Genomic DNA, 17,806 nt, shown 5'->3' with positions numbered 1-17,806 from the left:
TGAAGTCCTACCAGCGCCCTGCAACGTGACGGGACATGTTTGTTTACAATACAATCTATGGATTGTGTTTGTTGTGTTGTGTGTGTGATGGTGAGGCTTGAAGCCCCTCCCCCTATTTACTGAATGTACTTCCCTCTCCATGCTGAAGCGTTATAGTATCTTTGGTAAAGTGCAAATTTTTAAGCACTCTGAGGAAAATTTTTAAAAGCAAATAACTTATTTTAAATATTTATATTTTGCTTACTCGCCCCGAGCATGGAGGAGTTTCTTCCTCCATGCCCCGAGCAAGTTTTTGTTGAGGCAAGAGGAAACAAAAATCAGATTCGATGAATATGCATGATAAACTAATGTAGGTCAAAAGTCGCGCGCGCAGTGTTGTCGAGATTTTTTGGGGTGAACGTTAAAAATGGCGTCTAGTTGCAAGGGTGTCGAAAAAAACCTCGAAGGGGAACTGCAGTCGCAGTCACATTCCAACTTTTCAGATCTTCGACTGTCCGACTGCAAATGTCCGATTTGCATGAGCATCCTTATTGAGCCTGTTCGAATGCCTTGCAATCATGAACTATGCATGCCGTGTTTTCGTCAGAATGTCGAGGAAGCAAACTTTACTTGTCCGATGTGTCGTCTGCGGATAAGTAACTGGGCCAGGCGTTGTGTCAGAGAAAACAAACTTGTTGATGAACGAAGGTGGAGGCAAATAAGGGAGGCGTTCCCCGCCCAGTGTCAGCGGAGATTGGCAGGGGAGGACGAAGAAGAAGAAGAGGAAGAAGTGTTGGGTAACTTTTATCAAGCTGTATTTTATTGTTGTGTTTTATTCAATGATAAACTTACCACCCTCGACAAAGTTATTTGGCCCAGCCAGCTGGGCCACCAGAAAAAAGAGTGGCATAAAAAATAGAATAAAGACTTAGGGTTAGGCAAACTTCAATGTGTTGAGCAGACCATGGAGTTCCTTCATGAGCAGACAGGCTTTTATTCAACTGCTCTTGCTCATAATATCCCAGAGACCTTCAAGCTAACTTATTGGATGGATAACAACCATCGGTAGAGAATCAAGGGTTTTAACTTTTGGTTATCACAAGAACTACAACATAACATGTACCATGTCATGTGTACACTAGCACTATACATGCTAGGTAGTAGTATTATCCTGGTGTCATGTGTTTTCAGTAGGATAACAGAAAAATTGTTCACAATCAAAAACTGAAAGTTTTTTTTTCAAATCATCTATCCAATTTTTTAACAATAACACTTACACTTCATGGTGTGTTAAAAAATTTAAATTTTTGGTTTTACGTTGCGAGAGACAGTCCGCCATTAACGGTGCTTATGCATGCACGACATTGGAGCAACATCTAATGTTTTCACACCTTTCATTGGTTGGTATTTTATTGAATATTCAGAAGCTAGTATGGCGTGCAAAATAACTTTAAAATATTATTCAATTACCACTTAACAAATCTAATGACATTTTTGTCCTAAGGCATTATGGCTACTATATCGTAGCGTCATACATTATCGACCCTCATATGTTTTTGGTCCCCAACTTTGATTCCCGTTTACCGCGAAATTGTGCAAGCTGCACCGGTGACAGAAGCTATGCAGTTTACTCACGGTCTTTATTTTCATCAGGCTTAATCATGCTGAGAATAAAGTTTCCTGTCGTTGGTTATGCTCAAACATTTATAAAATGATTGATTTTTGGTACTAATCACTAGTGCATTATTATTCCAACATTCAAATGAGTCAAAGAAACATCATCCAACCTCGAAAGTTCAAAACAAAATTACTTTCTGCTAGATTGAGTTTCATTCTGCTTTAGTCACTAGATGATCACGTGAAGTGGTAGAAGGCGTACTAGTAGAAGGCTGCATACTGAAACAATTATCGATGAACAATTACAAACAATGTTTATAGTATGATGATGCTGCACAGTGCAGTGGCCTATATTTGTAACATTGAAAAACATTGTACAAAGTTGAGGCTGGCCATTTTTGGCATCGATGAACAAGGAGTTTGCATTAATGATTAACATGATTAAGTCCACATTAACGCAAAACTGGTTATATATCCAACTTGTAGTGTTTTCAGACCAGGCCAGGGTCTAGCACAGAACAAAATACATCAGAATCTATATTTATCATTTACTTGTTTTCCCCCCAGATATTATACCAGGAAAAAGGATTTGTGAACCAGGAGCAATAAAGCAAGAGTACAAAGAAGCTGTTGAGAAGGTATGCATGCGTATTGACAAAGCAACATCAAAACAACTTTTACTGAGAGTATTTCTACCTCCATGGTATTCTTGTCTGCATTCTTGTAGGGATCACGTGACTATCAATGCTAAATTTGTACAAAGAAAGATTGATCTTCAAACAGTACCAAAGTGTTTGCTACTGTACAAGACACTATGGTAACAGTGAGAAGTCATCTTCAGGTGAAACTTAAGTGTTTCCTGAAATCAAGCCAGGCTTACTAAGCCTTACATTAGTGTTTCGTCAAACAAGGCCTTCATGGCTTGGACAGCTTTGTAGAGCTGCCATCTGAAACGATTGAAGGTTGGAAAAGGCCCTTATGGCTGCGCCACTGCACTCGACTGTTCCAGTCACTCCACTGTTCCAGTCACTCCAATGTTCAAGTCACTCTGCTGTCCAAGCCACGAAAGGCCTTGACGAAAAGCTAGGGTTACATGGAGCCTATAGATTAGCTGTCTTTTATGCTGGGCCCAATTTCATAGTGCTGCTTAGCACAAAAAATTGCTTAGCATGAAATTTCTCCCTTGATAAAAACAGGAATGCCAACAGCTGAATACCAATAAGAAGCAACATACAACAAATAGAAATTTGGTTGGCAATCCTGTTTTTATCATGGAAGAAATTTCATGCTAAGCAGCTCTATGAAATTGGGCCCAGGTGTGGAAGGAGAGTCTTCTGTATAATTATTTATATCCTACAAGTGATAAATCACAAGAAAAACTTATTTAGGTTTCAACAACTTCTGTACTTGTATATAACTGCATTTATTACTAAAAACCTACTCGGATGTAGTCAGACTATGGCATTTGTGACAACTTATGTTAAATGATTTTGGATTGAACAAAGAAAAATTGACTAGAGCGGGATTTGAACCAACAACCTCCGGTTTAACGTGCCGGCGCTCTACCAACTGAGCTATCTAGCCCTATGTTGGTGGTCTCCCAATTTTTTCAATATCTTTGTTCGAGGGGTGCCTGTCAGAAGCCATTCAACCGCAAACTGCCGTGTAGCCAGGGATCACACCCGGGTAACGATACAACCTGGGAAGCGGCAGACAGGGGATCACCTTAAGGGGATGCGACTTTTTATATCAGATATCAAATATTATAAACCACAAGGGAAACTGACTGGGTACATGACTTATGTTAAAATGAAAACTAATTTAAAAAGTAACAATAATCATTATTTTAATGTGGCTGCCATTCATATCATTTGGGCTTTTATAATTCAAACTTTGGGAGGTAGTGCTTTTTTATAAAGATATAACTTTATGTTAAAGGCACTCTTTTATTGGTCATTGTCAAAGACCAGTCTTCTCACTTGGTGTATCTCAGCATATGCATAAAATAACTGTAGAGACACGAGAAGGAGCTCCGGTCCTCTAATGAATAAAGGACGAGCACTCAATCCTGTCTACGACGCCATTTGTAGAAACGTAGACAGTACAAAAATATCAACAGTATAAATAGGCCTTAAAAGTACAATGGCGAAAACTCAATACTGTTTACGACACCATTTGTAGAGACACGGGAAGGAGCTCAGGTCCTCTAATGAATAAAGGACGAGCATTCGCCAAAATACAGTCAATGATAAATAAATGCCAGTCAATGACAGCTAAAATATATCAAATAAACTTCTCGTGTATAGGTTTAATGGTAACTCATAGCAAACAACACAAAAAGTTGCAACACTACAGTATATACATAATACATACATGTCATTACACAGTGCACAGTAAAAGTTCACAAAAAGGTCAAACATGTGGCTTCCATGCTACACACACGGACGGACCCACTGCACACGATCTATAAATAATCCGATCCAAACAAGACCCTAAAAATCCCAGTATATTCAGGTATAAATGAGAGCCAAAACACAAAATAATACTCACAGATATCTCTATAAACATATCCCTCCCAGATAAATGGGTTTTTGGAGCATGGCCAGAGCCATGCTCCCTATAAAAATAGAGAGAAATTCAGACCAATTAAAATGTGCTCTTCCAAGAACGAAGCTATTGAAAAAGAGAGTGAATGTCATGTGACATCACCAAAAATAAACTTTTTAGAAGTTCAACAATGAGGGCGCACTTGGCGGATCATCACATAACAAACCTGTGAAAATTTGAGCTCAATTGGACTTCGAAGTTGCGAGAGAATAATAGAAGAAAAAATACCCTTGTCACACGAAGTTGTGTGCTTTCAGATGTTTGAAATCAAGTTCAAATATTTTAGGGGAAAATTACTTCTTTCTCGAAATCGACGTTGATTCATAGGGAGCCGTTTCTCACAATGTTTTATACTATCAACGGCTCTCCAGTGCTCGTTACCAAGTAAGTTTTTTATGCAAACAATTATTTTGAGTAAAGACCAATAGTGTCCAGTGCCTTTAAATGAAGGAAAGAGAAATTGCCAGAATATTGTTTAATAATAATACGTTGTTTACTCTCGCTCCTGTAGCTGAAATGTGAGCGCCAGCAGATGGCGGAGATTGAGGTACAGAAGAGTGAAGAATACATTGCCTGGTTACAGAGGGAAGAAGTGCGACTGTATGAAGAGCAACAGAATAAGTTGGCGCAGCAGCAGCAACTTGACGAGGAACTTGCTCGGAAGATGTCCACAGGAGTGGCAAGCCCAATAGAGGTTTGGCTTGATCTCATTGTTAGGAAGCTTTCGATTTGGGACGGTAGGGCAGGATGGAAAGTAATGGAACGTGGCAGTCCGGGAGCGTTATGTTTACATCAGACCTCCCAACATGCCAACATGTTTGATCAATTTTTGCTTACTTTTAAAAATTGTTTACCCAGTTTAGGCTTTCACAAGTGTATTCTTAATATTGCTGACGTTTGATAAAGCCTTTGATATAGGCATTGCAAGTCTCACACCAAGATTGATCCCGGACATGTACGATCCAAAGTGTAAGAAGAAAAACCCCAGTAAATTGCACTACATGTAAGTATATCTTTCCTGATGAAATTCTTTGATTGTTTTTTTTTTTTTAATTGTAGGAGATTCGTACCCGCACACTGCAAGAGCAAACATTAAAGGACGAAGAGTATGCAAGGAAGCTACAAAAGGAAGCCTTAAAGGTATATTCTAAAATTAGATAGTTCCCACATGATTCAAATCAGCCATCTTTACGGGCAATTTTGAACACACAGCCATGCGTTTTGCAGATTTTGCCGAAAAAGGGTACAAGGCTATATAAAAGTGTACAAGGCTGTATAATAGCCTTGTGAACTTTGCAGATTTTGCCGAAAAAGTGTACAAGGCTTTATATAGCCTTGTGAACTTTGCAGATTTTGCCGAAAAAGGGTACAAGGCTACAAGGCCTTGTGAACTTAGCAGATTTTGCCGAAAAAGGGTACAAGCCTTGTGAACTTTGCCAATTTTGCAGATTTTGCCGAAAAAGCGTACAAGGCAGATTTGTGTGAACTTTGCAGATTTTGCCGAAAAAGTGTACAAGGCTATATATAGCCTTGTGAACTTAGCAGATTTTGCCGAAAAAGGGTACAAGGCTACAAGGCCTTGTGAACTTTGCAGATTTTGCCGAAAAAGGGTAGAAGGCTATATATAGCCTTGTGAACTTAGCAGATTTTGCCGAAAAAGGGTACAAGGCCGTTGAACTTTGCCAATTTTGAAGAAAAGGTGTACAAGGCCTTGTGAACTTTGCCAATTTTGCTGAAAAAGGGTACAAGGCGAGAATGGCGAGCAACACGCGCACATTTTACAAAACTTGTTGCCTGGTTATTAAACAGCAAGGATGCGCTAATAAACTGAGCGCTTGACGCGCCTGCAAGCCAGAATGCAACTTGCCCGTAAAACATGGCGTCTATTGCAACTCATCTATACATAAAACTATCTTGATCTGAGTTGCTGCTTTCTCACAGAATATAACTTATTCTTTTCAAATGCTTTTTTTAAAAACATTTCTTGAACTTGATTAAAATAGCAATCAAAATAATGAATAGTTCTGTATGGAGCTGAATCCAGATTTGGACATTTACAAATGTATAAATATTTGTATTTTATTGGCAGATTTCTGAGGCAGTGTCTTCTCCAAATACCACCACCATTATCTCCAAGAAATTTTCTCGTAACTCATCAAGTAATGGCAATACCAGTACCTCCTCTTCCATCAAGTGCCTTCGAATTGATAAGTTCCTCTCTCCATGCGCTAAGCAAGCATCCCCTCAGATACAACATACTTCCAAAGCATCTTCATCAAAATCTTTGAACAATAATTCTTCCCCAGATTTGAGCATGTTGTCATCCTCAAGTCACAGGGCGTCTAGTAGTTCATCTGTTTCAAGCATTAGTTTAGATTTTGATAAACCGTCTACATCTAAAGGAGTTACTAAGGAACCTGTGTTGTTTGGCGACCCGCCATGGGGTGATAGGAGCTCAAGTGAATGTGTTCTTGAAATTGTTGCGGATCCAACGAGCCCCACTGTCTCTTACCCAAGCCCAAGTATTGATGAAAGCCTCAAGAGTTTGAAAGATTGTTTGCTTAATCCAGAATATGTCTTAGATACCCAGGGGATTCAGAAAGACGAGAGGGATAATAAGAAAGAGAGTGCCTTTGAAAGTGTTAAGATTAAATCCATGGAAGCAGAAGGCGATGATTCTAAGACCTTGAGGAAGCGATCAGACAGTATGACCAGCACAGACAGCATCTCCCCAGAACTCAACCACTTTAGGCCCATTGAAATCTCACCACGGACATCACACCGTAGACTTGCGAATGGGCGACGGGAGTCACCAAAAGTTGTACATACCACTCCTCGGAATCTAACCAATCTATCTCAAGATGAGCCAATCGGAGACACAAGCTTACCTCCTCTAGTCAAGGCAAAGTTTGACAGTCTACTCAAGGAGAAGAAGAAGAAGTTAGGAGATTCTTCCAAGAGCACCATGACCGGTAAAGGTTTCCAAGGAAGAACTAGCATGTTAATGAGGCAGGAACTTAACAGACGCCTCCATCACAAACCATCGGGAAACAGGCATACATTACTGAATTCAGCAACCCAGAGGCAACTCACTAAACCAGAAAAGTCTCCTCTTGCAGAAGGCCGAGTTGGAGGGAAGACAAGTAACAAACACGAATCCAAACAGAAGGTTTCTCTTACAAGAAAAAACTATTTCCATAAAGGTTCAAGAAATAACTTAAAAGAAGCAGATAGAGATTCTGATGATGTGATAATGACAGACTTGGATGAAGAGAGCCAGAAAATAAGTGCCACAGAAAACAACTTAAATATAGAAGCAGTGAATGTGAGGAAAAGGGAAAGTCCAGTTCAGCTTGAAATTCCAGTGCAACGATTGGAAATGAGTTCCAGGGAGAAACGAAAGAGTTGTAGCCCTCAACTGCAAAGAAAGAAACTAAGACTTGAAGATGATAGTTCTCTTAAGAATCTGAATGAAACCAAGGGTGGCAGTGGAGACTCTGAGAATACTTCTGATCCAAAGAAAAGTCCTGGAAAGGTTTATCAAATGAAGATGAACCAGCCGAAGCCAAAACAATCCACCATTAAGAAGTTATTCAGCAGTAAGGACGTGGAACCAGAACAAAATCATTCAGTTTCCCCAAAGAGATGGAAAGTGCCGTCTAGAAGCAGTCAGAGTCCACCCTTGCCCTCCCTGGTGCCAAGCCCTCATCACAATAAACTCAAAACAAACACGAAGGAAACATCAACATCCGACAAAAGTCACTCAGAAAACTGCCAAGAAAATATCGCCAGGTTCGAAAGAGACAGACACAAAGTTGGTATCCTAACCCCCGACAAAGGCATCTTGATGGACGCTAAACAAGATTCCAATCAGGAGAAGAATGGCCACTTGGTGAAATCAGTTGCTCCCATCGACTCCGAAGGAAAAAACACTAATTCCCCAGAGGCATTCAAGACGAACTCAAAGTATTCAACCACAAAATCTAAATCCAAACTGAAAGATCCTCCCTCGCCTCAAGGCAATGATCGGCAGAAAACTTCAAGTCCGAAGGTCCTTCAGAAGACGCCATCCAAGACGCGTCGAAACACTATCTGGAAGTACATGGAGTTAGTCAGTGAGGAAGAGAGAAGAATACAACAGGAAGAGGAAGATCGAAAGCTTGCGTTGAAACTCCAGGAGGAATTTGACAAACAAGAAAGACGACAGATGTCCATGGTGGATAGATCACAGGGTGCAGAATCTGCGTACGAGCTGAGGGACAGGCGCACGGCTTCAGCAAAGAAAGTAACGGTAGATGTAGATAGTGACGACGATATATTTGATTGATGTTGATGATAAGAGTCTCAGGTCTTATTCTTTAGGAGACAAGGAAATCGTGCTCTTGAAAGTCACAGTTACAGGTATCTGAGATTTAAAGGCACTGGATACAATTTAGTCAAAATCATTGTTAGCATACAAACCTACTTAGTAATGAGCAATGGAGAGCTGTTAATAGTATAAAACATTGTGAGAAACGGCTCCCTCTGAAGTAATGTGGTTATTGAGAAAGACGTAATTTCTCACTCAAATATCAAAAGACTTCAAATATTAAAAGACTTCAGGTATCTGAAAGCACATAAATTTGGGCAACAAGGGTGTTTTTTCTTTTATTATTCTCTTTTTTGATGACCATTTGAGTAAAAATGTTTACAGAATTGTTATTTTATGCATATGTTGAGATACAACAGTGGGAATACTTATTTGACAATTACCAAACGTGTCCAGTGCTTTTAAGTTTCTGTTACAGTATTACAGGAGCCACACAAAGGGAATTGAAGCCGCTGGTTCTATAAAGTTCAAAGCCTGAAATATTTCCTCTTCAATACAATCACAGTCCCAAATTGTGAAGGTTTTGTATCAAACAGTGCAACAATGGACTTTCATTATACAACACATATTGTTATACCTGAGCAACAAACTGTGAAGTTTGATTGGTCGAGAACCAATCACGTGCCGTGCAACAAGTACGCATGTACCACGGCTGCACAGTGCGGCGGGTAACATGAGTGATGCTATGTGTACATGTACATTACCTTGATCGTTCCCACTGTTGGTCGATTTCCAGAGCTTAGTATGAAACGACCGCGGGTTGGAGGGAACAGTGAAGAATGGTTTATTGTTTAAACAACTGTATTACTGTTAGTCTGCTTATTCAACTTTGCATACTCTGCGTAATTAATGTTTGAAGATGACAACAGAACTTTGAGAAGAGGAATAATCATGTTACCAAGGTATAACGAAACAATTGTTGCACGCTGTAATTTGGGGTCCATGGGTTTTGTACACGCTTGGGGGGAAGATGGCACCCTCCAGTTTGACTCGGGTGCCATTTCCCCCTCGGGTCAATAACGCCATGGACCCCGCCACAGCCTGCAACAATTGTATATTACTATACCTCATACATATTCATGACCGAGAGTCGAGTTCTTACTGGTCCATTTATCATCATGTTCCAGGTGCTATCTTTGCTATTTACCAAGCGTGCACACAATTATTCACGCATATGGTAAACGACATGAGAAGTAGACTAACACGTGGGTAGCCCGAGTGTTGTTCTACTTGTCATGCGCATTTTTCATCACTTTACAGTTTGTGTTTGCCGTGTGTTGCACACACACAAGAACATGGCTCTAGCAGCTTCAAACACATTCTGAGGAAACGTCTCATGGTGCATTTTATTTCACAGTCACATTTCCCTTTGCTCAAAATGATACTGAATATTTATGAAGTATAGTAAAACAAACATAACATGGTTTATTATGGGTGAACAGTCGATATGAGCTTCCACTACCTCGAGGAACTAATATCGACTATTCGCCCTCAAACTTATTTGCCCTCAAACCAATTTATATTTGTATATGAGTTGGTCATTGTAAAAAGTATCGCCAATAGACCCAATTCACAATGTGCATTGCACATACCAAACCTCTCCTGACTGCCATTTTGTGTGTCAAAATGTGCACAAAATGATGGTACACTTGTTTACGCACCTCCAAACAATGCGCCTTTTTTGGGGAGTCCATTCCTTTTGTGCAGGTTTTGACCCACAAAAGGGTGGACATGAGATTCGTGTGTATGTGCGCTAAGCGTTATGACTAGGGTCTAATCACCTGGGCCCAATTTCATAGCGCTGCTTAGCGGCTGCTTACTGTGCAATTTCTATTTCATGGCGCTGCTAACTGTAGGCACACGAAAAGGCATGCTAACCTTCCGGTGCTTACCACACGAAAATAAATGATGTCACAATGCAAATCCACGGTAAACGCGCAATATGGCCGCCCAATTTTTCTGCTAACCTGTGAAATACGATAAGGCTTAAGCAAATTTTTCTGCTACAGTAAGCACGCAAATTTGCTTACCGTTAAGCAGTGCTATGAAATTGGGCCCTGCTAAGCACAAAAGTTTGCTTAGCATGGAATTTTCTACCTCGATAAAAACAGGATTACTGACCAAATTTCCACATGATTTTCGGGATGAGCAAACAACAGCTGACAAGCAATACGCAACAAATGGGAATTTGGTTGGTAATCCTGTTTTTATCAAGGAAGACATTTCATGCTAAGCAAATTTTCGTGCTTAGCAGCTCTATGAAATTGGGCCCCGTTCATCCACATACTCTTCTTTCAACATGAGTGACAAGTAGGGGATTTTGAACAGTCAGAAGAGTTAAGAGAAAGGTATGGTGGCACTCATTTTGGAAAACAGTGTGCTTTATGTACTGGGCAGTTATTAAACAACTGTTGGTTCAGAATGCACGAACAAAGAGAGTTTCAAGAAGATGTGTGTCACTTAAATGCCAAGTGAATATTTTTTTTAGGTATACATACAAAGTTCTCTGTGTTTTGTTGTTGTAAATTCTACTTCATGGCTGCATTAACACATGGCAGACATCGGTTTGTTAACTTTTAAATAGTATATTTTTAATGTACGTATAATTTTAAATGACTGTCAATACATTGTAAATTGTTTTTTTCAAAGCTATTTTTGTTAATTTATTATTATTATACACTTTTTTTTTTGGGGGGGGGGTCTGAATTTTGTTTTGCTTTTTTTTTGTGCATTTTTTTTTATGTGAATTGCCAAATAAAAATAATAATAAAAATAATTTATAACATTTCATACAAAGAAGGGTTTTGCAGAATTGATTGTAGATTTTATCAACTGTACATACTGCTAGAGGATTTATTTTATTTCTTGTTAAACGAGATAATACAATATAAATGGGCCTGAACTACATAATCAAGGTTAATATAGGGAGGGAATCTCTCTGAAATGTTTGTATTCATTTGAAACACTCCCATCTTTGTTAAAACTCAAATGCATTTTTTTATGTATTTTTTAATCTAAGATGTTTTTGAATTTGTTTAACAAATCTACAGCACAATTCAAAAGACAATTCTCTGCAGTGACTTTCAGAATGCCATTTAAAGACACTGGACACTATTGGTAATATTGTCAAAGATCAGTCTTCTCACTTCGTGTGTCTCAACATAGGCCTATGCATAAAATAACAAACCTGTGAAAATTTGAGCTCAATTGGTCGTCGAAGTTGCGAGATAATAATGAAAGAAAAAACGCCCTTTTCACACGAAGTTGTGTGCTTTCAGATGCTTGATTTCGAGACCTCAAATTCTAAATCTGAGGTCTCGAAATCAAATTAGTGTAAAATTCCTTCTTTCTCAAAAACTACGTTACTTCAGAGGGAGACGTTTCTCACAATGTTTTATGCTATCAAAAGCTCCCCATTACTCGTTACCAAGTAAGGTTTTATGCTAAAATTATTTTGAGTGATTACCAAGATAGTGTCCACTGCCTTTAACAATATAATTGCCTTTGATCAATATGTATGCTGACAAATTTTAACATCTAGCTCAAAGTTGTTGATCACTTGTGCACAAACACAGCATGCACGGCTTGTATGCCATTTATATTTATATCTGCAAGAATGAAAAAAGAAAACAAGTTGAACATGCGCAGTAACTGAACGATGGCTACAGTGTATTCAGTTCAATAATTTTGGTCTGAATCTTGTTTGACACAAATTGAAATATTTACAAGATTGTTAATAGTTTGTAAAAGCTTGTTCATATTTTATATTTTGTGGAGAAGTATGGAGTTTCACATAACTTCACTATATTAAATAAATATTCTCAGTATTTGAAGGAGTTTGGGCATTGCTGGTATTTCAAGATGCACTTTTGATAGACTATGCAACATTACTTTGTAGAAACTTGTTTAACAAGACCTTTTGGAAAATGACTGGATTTGGCTTTGGATTCGGTTCAGGCCAGCTTGGCCCCGTGGTTGTGTTTGAAAATTGCCCTTGCTTTGCGTATACGCGCCCAGGGTTTCAGACGAGAAGATGGAGCCTGAAGCCTAATCCAAAGCCAAAGCCAAAGCCATGGTTGCGAAAAATGCTACAGAAAGGGCACAAAAATGCACAAACAACTGTTACAGGCACCCAGTTCAAACACTACATGATATTGATTGCAACTGGTTCTCATAGCAGATCAAATTACTTCAATTATGATTGGTTAGGAGCTGTATGAACATACATTGTTTTGTGTTTGATGTTTGCTTTTATTTCAATTAGTTTGAAATTATGTAGAACATAATATTCCATATTATGATCCACCAAAAGTGCCTTTAAAGTTAACACTTTCTAACAAAAGTATAAAGGTTACATGTACTTCCATGGTTTATTTTGTATAGATTCTTAATGCATGTACTGTGTACATTAACTGATGACATGGCTTTATTAACAGACTTGTGTATTAAGTGTGGAAAAGCAATGTGAGATTTTAGGATAGATTTGGTCAGTTTAAACAGTGGAGTATTCATATAATGGCACTTTATAAAGTTGTTAACTAAATGATTATATGGCTTTTACCTTGACGGTCAAAAACAAGGAGGTAAAACTCTTTATCACATGAAGTTCTTTAAAGACACTGGACACCTCTGGTAATTGTCAAAGACCAGTCTTCTCACTTGGTGTACATGTATCTCAACATACATATGAATAAAATAACAAGCCTGTGAAAATTTGATCTCAATTGGTCGTCGAAGTTGACACCCTTGTCACACAAAGTTGTGTGCTTTCAGATGCTTGATTTCAGGACCTTAAAATCTAATTCTGAGGTCTCGAAATCAAAGTCATGGAAAATTACCTCTTTCTTGAAAACTACGTTACTTCAGAGGGAGCCGTTTCTCACAATATTTTAAACTATCAACAACTCCCTATTATTCGTTACCAAGTAAGTTTTTATGCTAACATTTAGTTTGAGTAATTACCAATAGTGTCCAGTGCCTTTAATGTCATGGATTAGGAAGGAGTAAGTTGTTTCCATTAGAACTCTTAATGTTTTGTTCACATTTTTAAGAGAGTGCATAATTAATAGAGACAAGTAATTGACTGACAATGAAAACAGTTTTAAATGGAAATTAACTGGAAACTAAACGGGGGTGGGGCCATGAAAGAAGAGCTACTTGAATTTAATTTTTAATTCAAAATAACATCTTGTAAATTTACTTCTTTATAGTTTTGTGTTTGAATTGATTTAAATTTTCTCCATTTTTGTAAAACTGTAAATACAAATTTACATTTATCCGATCAATATTATTTAAAAAGGCGTATAAATTTAACAAATTTTTACATTAAGATTGTAGCCCAGTAACGATTCTGTACATAAAACGAATTGCTCTTAATTAAAGACGTTTTTTTTAATAGTGGAAATGGAGATATGTATTTTGCTATTTGTAATTTCTATATTAGATAAGAAAATAGTAGGTGTTACTTCAAAACAAATAATCAACACTATTTTTTCAAGACTAAATGTTTCAACGAAATTAATGATGCTTAAATGCAGTGGACACTGTTGGTAATTACTCAAAATAATGATTAGCATAAAACCTTTCTTGGTGACGAGTAATGGGGAGAGGTTGGTGGTATAAAACATTGTGAGAAACGGCTCCCTCTGAAGTGCTATAGTTTTGGAGAAAGAAGTAATTTTCCACGAATTTGATTTCGAGACCTCAAGTTTAGAACTTGAGGTCTCGAAATCAACAATCTAAACGCACACAACTTCGTGTGACAAGGGCGTTTTCTTCTTTCATTATTATCTCGCAAATTTGATGACCGATTGAGCTCAAATTTTCACAGGTTTGTTATTTTATGCATATGTTGAGATACACCAACTGTGAAGGCTAGTCTTTGACAATTACCAATAGTGTCCACTGAATGTACGTATATGGAAATTTGAAATCATTTTCTGTTTCATACATAATATAAATAATTGTGCTGGTATTTTGAGTACATGTAGATACATTTTACCTAAACAACTATTAGTTGTGTTATACCTCGATAACAAATTGTGAAGTTTGATTGGACAAGAACAAATCACGGGACGTTCAACAAAAACGCATGTAACACGGCTGCACAGCACGGTGGGTAACATGAGTGATGTTAACTGGTGTACATTACCTTGATCGTTCCCACCGTTGGTCGATTTCCAGCGCTTAGTCCAAAACATCCGCGAGTTCGAGGGAACAGTGAAGAATTGTTTCTTATTTGACCAACTCAACTGTTCGTCTGCTTACTAAGCTATGCATACTCCGTTGTTAACATTTTTGAAGATGACGACAGAACTTATTGAAGAGTAATAATCATGTTACCAAGGTATAACAAAACAATTGTTGCATGCTGTGATTTGGGGTCCATGGGTTTTGTGCACCCTCGGGAGAAAATGGCACCCTCGGCGAACCCCTCGGGTGTACAAAATGGCACCCTCGGCGAACCCCTCGGCTATACAAAACGGCACCCTCTGCGAACCCCTCTGGTGTACAAAACGCCATGGACCCTGTCACAACTTGAAACAATTGTACAATGTATGTACAACGTACAACTACAAGATAAAGTTGCTTAGCTGAAGCAGGGTCCCAATCAAAAAGTTGTAGCATGGACAAGTTTTCAAATCCAGTTACCGGTACAAGTTTGTAAATCAAGCACTAAATACACACACTAAACTAGAGTCTTCCACATTAACTTTTTGCAACCTTTTTCAAATTAAGGAGTAAATACTGCCCTCACAGAACACTTTTTTAAAATAAATAAATGAATCGGACCAAATAAGAATACAAATGTGAATCATACAAGTATTGAATTCCTTTTATTCATACAATAAAAATAATAAATTCCACTTGGTAAAATGTGGATTGTTTCTACTTTACTAGGCTGCCGCACAAAGAAACTTATTTACTTTGAGATAATATAAATTCCACTTGGTAAAATGTGGATTGTTTCTACTTTACTAGGCTGCCGCACAAAGAAACTTATTTACTTTGAGATAATATAAATTCCACTTGGTAAAATGTGGATTGTTTCTACTTTACTAGGCTGCCGCACAAAGAAACTTTACTTTGAGATAATATAATTTTGCATACATTAATAGTATACTAGCCTCAAATTGGTAACGTTGAGTCTTATTGAGGAGGTTTCGCATGCGAATGGAAACGTATACGTTCAGCTATCTGTAACCTACTTGCAAGTAGCAAGCGGGATATCAGTGTTGTCTGTGTGTATAATGGATAGCGAATAGCGTATGTTGTCATAATGATGGCGTATCCGTCGCACTAACCGTATCAATTCGCATGCGAAACCTCCCAATTAACGACAATAACATAGCTCATTGGGCATGACACGCAGCATTTGTTACAACGATAGCATAATGTACAAGTTGATCATAGTGTGACTTAAAGGAACACGTTGCCTTGGAACAAGTTAGTCTTTGAAAAGCGTTTGTGACCGTTTGTTATGAAATGCATATGATTAGAAAGATATTTTAAAAGTAGAAGATAATGATCCACACAATTATCACTTGAAATTGCGTGGTTTTCCTTTTACCTCGTTGACTAACACGGTCGCACATTTATGGGAGTCAAATTCGGCCATTTATGGGAGTAAAATTTTTGACTCCCATAAATGGCTGACCGTGTTAGTTCGCAAAGTAAAAGGAAAACCACACAATTTCGAGGCATATTTGTGTGGATCATTGTATTCTACTTTTAAATCACCTTTCTAACCATATGCACATATGCATTTTATAACAAACGGTTACAAACGCTTTTAAAAGACCAACTTGACTGTTCCAAGGCAACGTGTTGCTTTAAAGTGTCGCAAGTTTGGGATAAATACCTTGCTGTGTTAAAGTTACAAGTGCCAAATCATCCTGTGAAATATTACAATCAAAATAAAACTTAGTATCTAACTTTTAGTTTTTAAAGGAAGTGACCATTGTGATCTCCAAAAAATCAACCCTTTAGTTATACATGTGTAGTCCATTACATGGTCAAATATAACCAATGTGATTTACCAAATGTTACCAAAACGTAAAAGCACTGGACACTATTGGTAATAACTCAAAATAAGTGTTAGCATACAAACTTACTTGTTGGAGAGCTGTTGACAGTATACATAAGAAATGGCTCCCTCTGAAGTAACATAGTTTTTGAGAAAGAAGTAATTTCTCACTAAAATATTGAAACTGAAACAGATTATACTTGGCAATCGTCTAATTGTTCATACCTAGCATGTTGATACTTAGTGGTATTACTAAAGCTCGTGGTTAAACTCACTGAGCTATCGTATGCACGAAGCACTATGATAAGTTTACATTAAAGTCACATTAAATAATTCACCACTGCTCCAAATAAAAAGATTGTTTTTTGCTAGCAGTATTTTGGTTTACAAAGTGACATTTGCAGACTTGTTCATGTATGCGACAAACATTTTGGCTGGGAAGCATTCTAGAGTATTGTGGAAAACAAAAACAAAAATTGAATATGGAGAATCTCAATTTATAAAACATATTGTTATAAAAAACATGTGAATAACCTTTGTTTTAAACCATTAAGTTGTATTTTTGCATGAGTGACAGCAACGTATTTAAGACCAAGTCAACAAGGAAATTGCAAATTGACAACAAATAACCAAACACTACTCCAGAAGTTTTTTGCTAAATGTTTTGTCAATTCAAATATAATTCTGTATTTTTTTCAAATAATAATTGCATTTGTCGTGTCACCTTATTCTGTTTTTGTTTGATTAGCAATTCATTTATTCAAATTGTTCATCTATGATTGTAATAAATGCAAGACATTGACTGAGAACTTAATACAATCTGTAGTAAGTGTGTATTACTGTGATGAACATGGGATTGGGTGTTTTGTGTGTTTGTTGTTTATTGGTACTAAATATCTTATCCTTCACCCTCAGTGTTCAGAGGGTGTGTTTGATAAGCTTCCCTGTGTCCACCCTGAAGTGCTCAATTGGGTGAGCCCCTGACAAGAGCTAATTGAACGATCACTCACCCTCTCATGGTGACGTCATGCACCTAGGGCCAGCCCCAAATGACCCGTTCCATAAGCAGGGCACTTGGGGCTGACCCGGGTGAGCCCCTGGAATGCCGTCAAAGCTATTGGAACGTAACGGGGGCAGATCGGGGTCGGCCCGGGGAAGCTAATCGAACACACCCATAATTAAATATGACAAGCCATGCAAACATGTAC

The 17,806-nt window shown here is 38.0% G+C and overlaps 1 protein-coding gene across 1 annotated transcript; it reads left to right on the top strand.

Annotated features, from left to right (window-relative positions):
- Positions 1–401: 401 nt before the first annotated feature.
- Positions 402–8,681, top strand: LOC117298235 (E3 ubiquitin-protein ligase RNF168-like). The gene is made up of 5 exons (XM_033781367.1): positions 402–776; positions 2,164–2,234; positions 4,715–4,897; positions 5,263–5,343; positions 6,293–8,681. Exons 1-5 carry the CDS (start codon positions 407–409, stop codon positions 8,528–8,530), a joined length of 2,943 nt encoding a protein of 980 aa, XP_033637258.1. The 5' UTR covers positions 402–406; the 3' UTR covers positions 8,531–8,681.
- Positions 8,682–17,806: the final 9,125 nt, after the last annotated feature.

Source organism: Asterias rubens, chromosome 13, assembly GCF_902459465.1.
Source record: "Asterias rubens chromosome 13, eAstRub1.3, whole genome shotgun sequence".
NCBI lineage: Eukaryota > Metazoa > Echinodermata > Asteroidea > Forcipulatida > Asteriidae > Asterias > Asterias rubens.
This window is presented reverse-complemented; position numbering and strand designations above follow the sequence as displayed.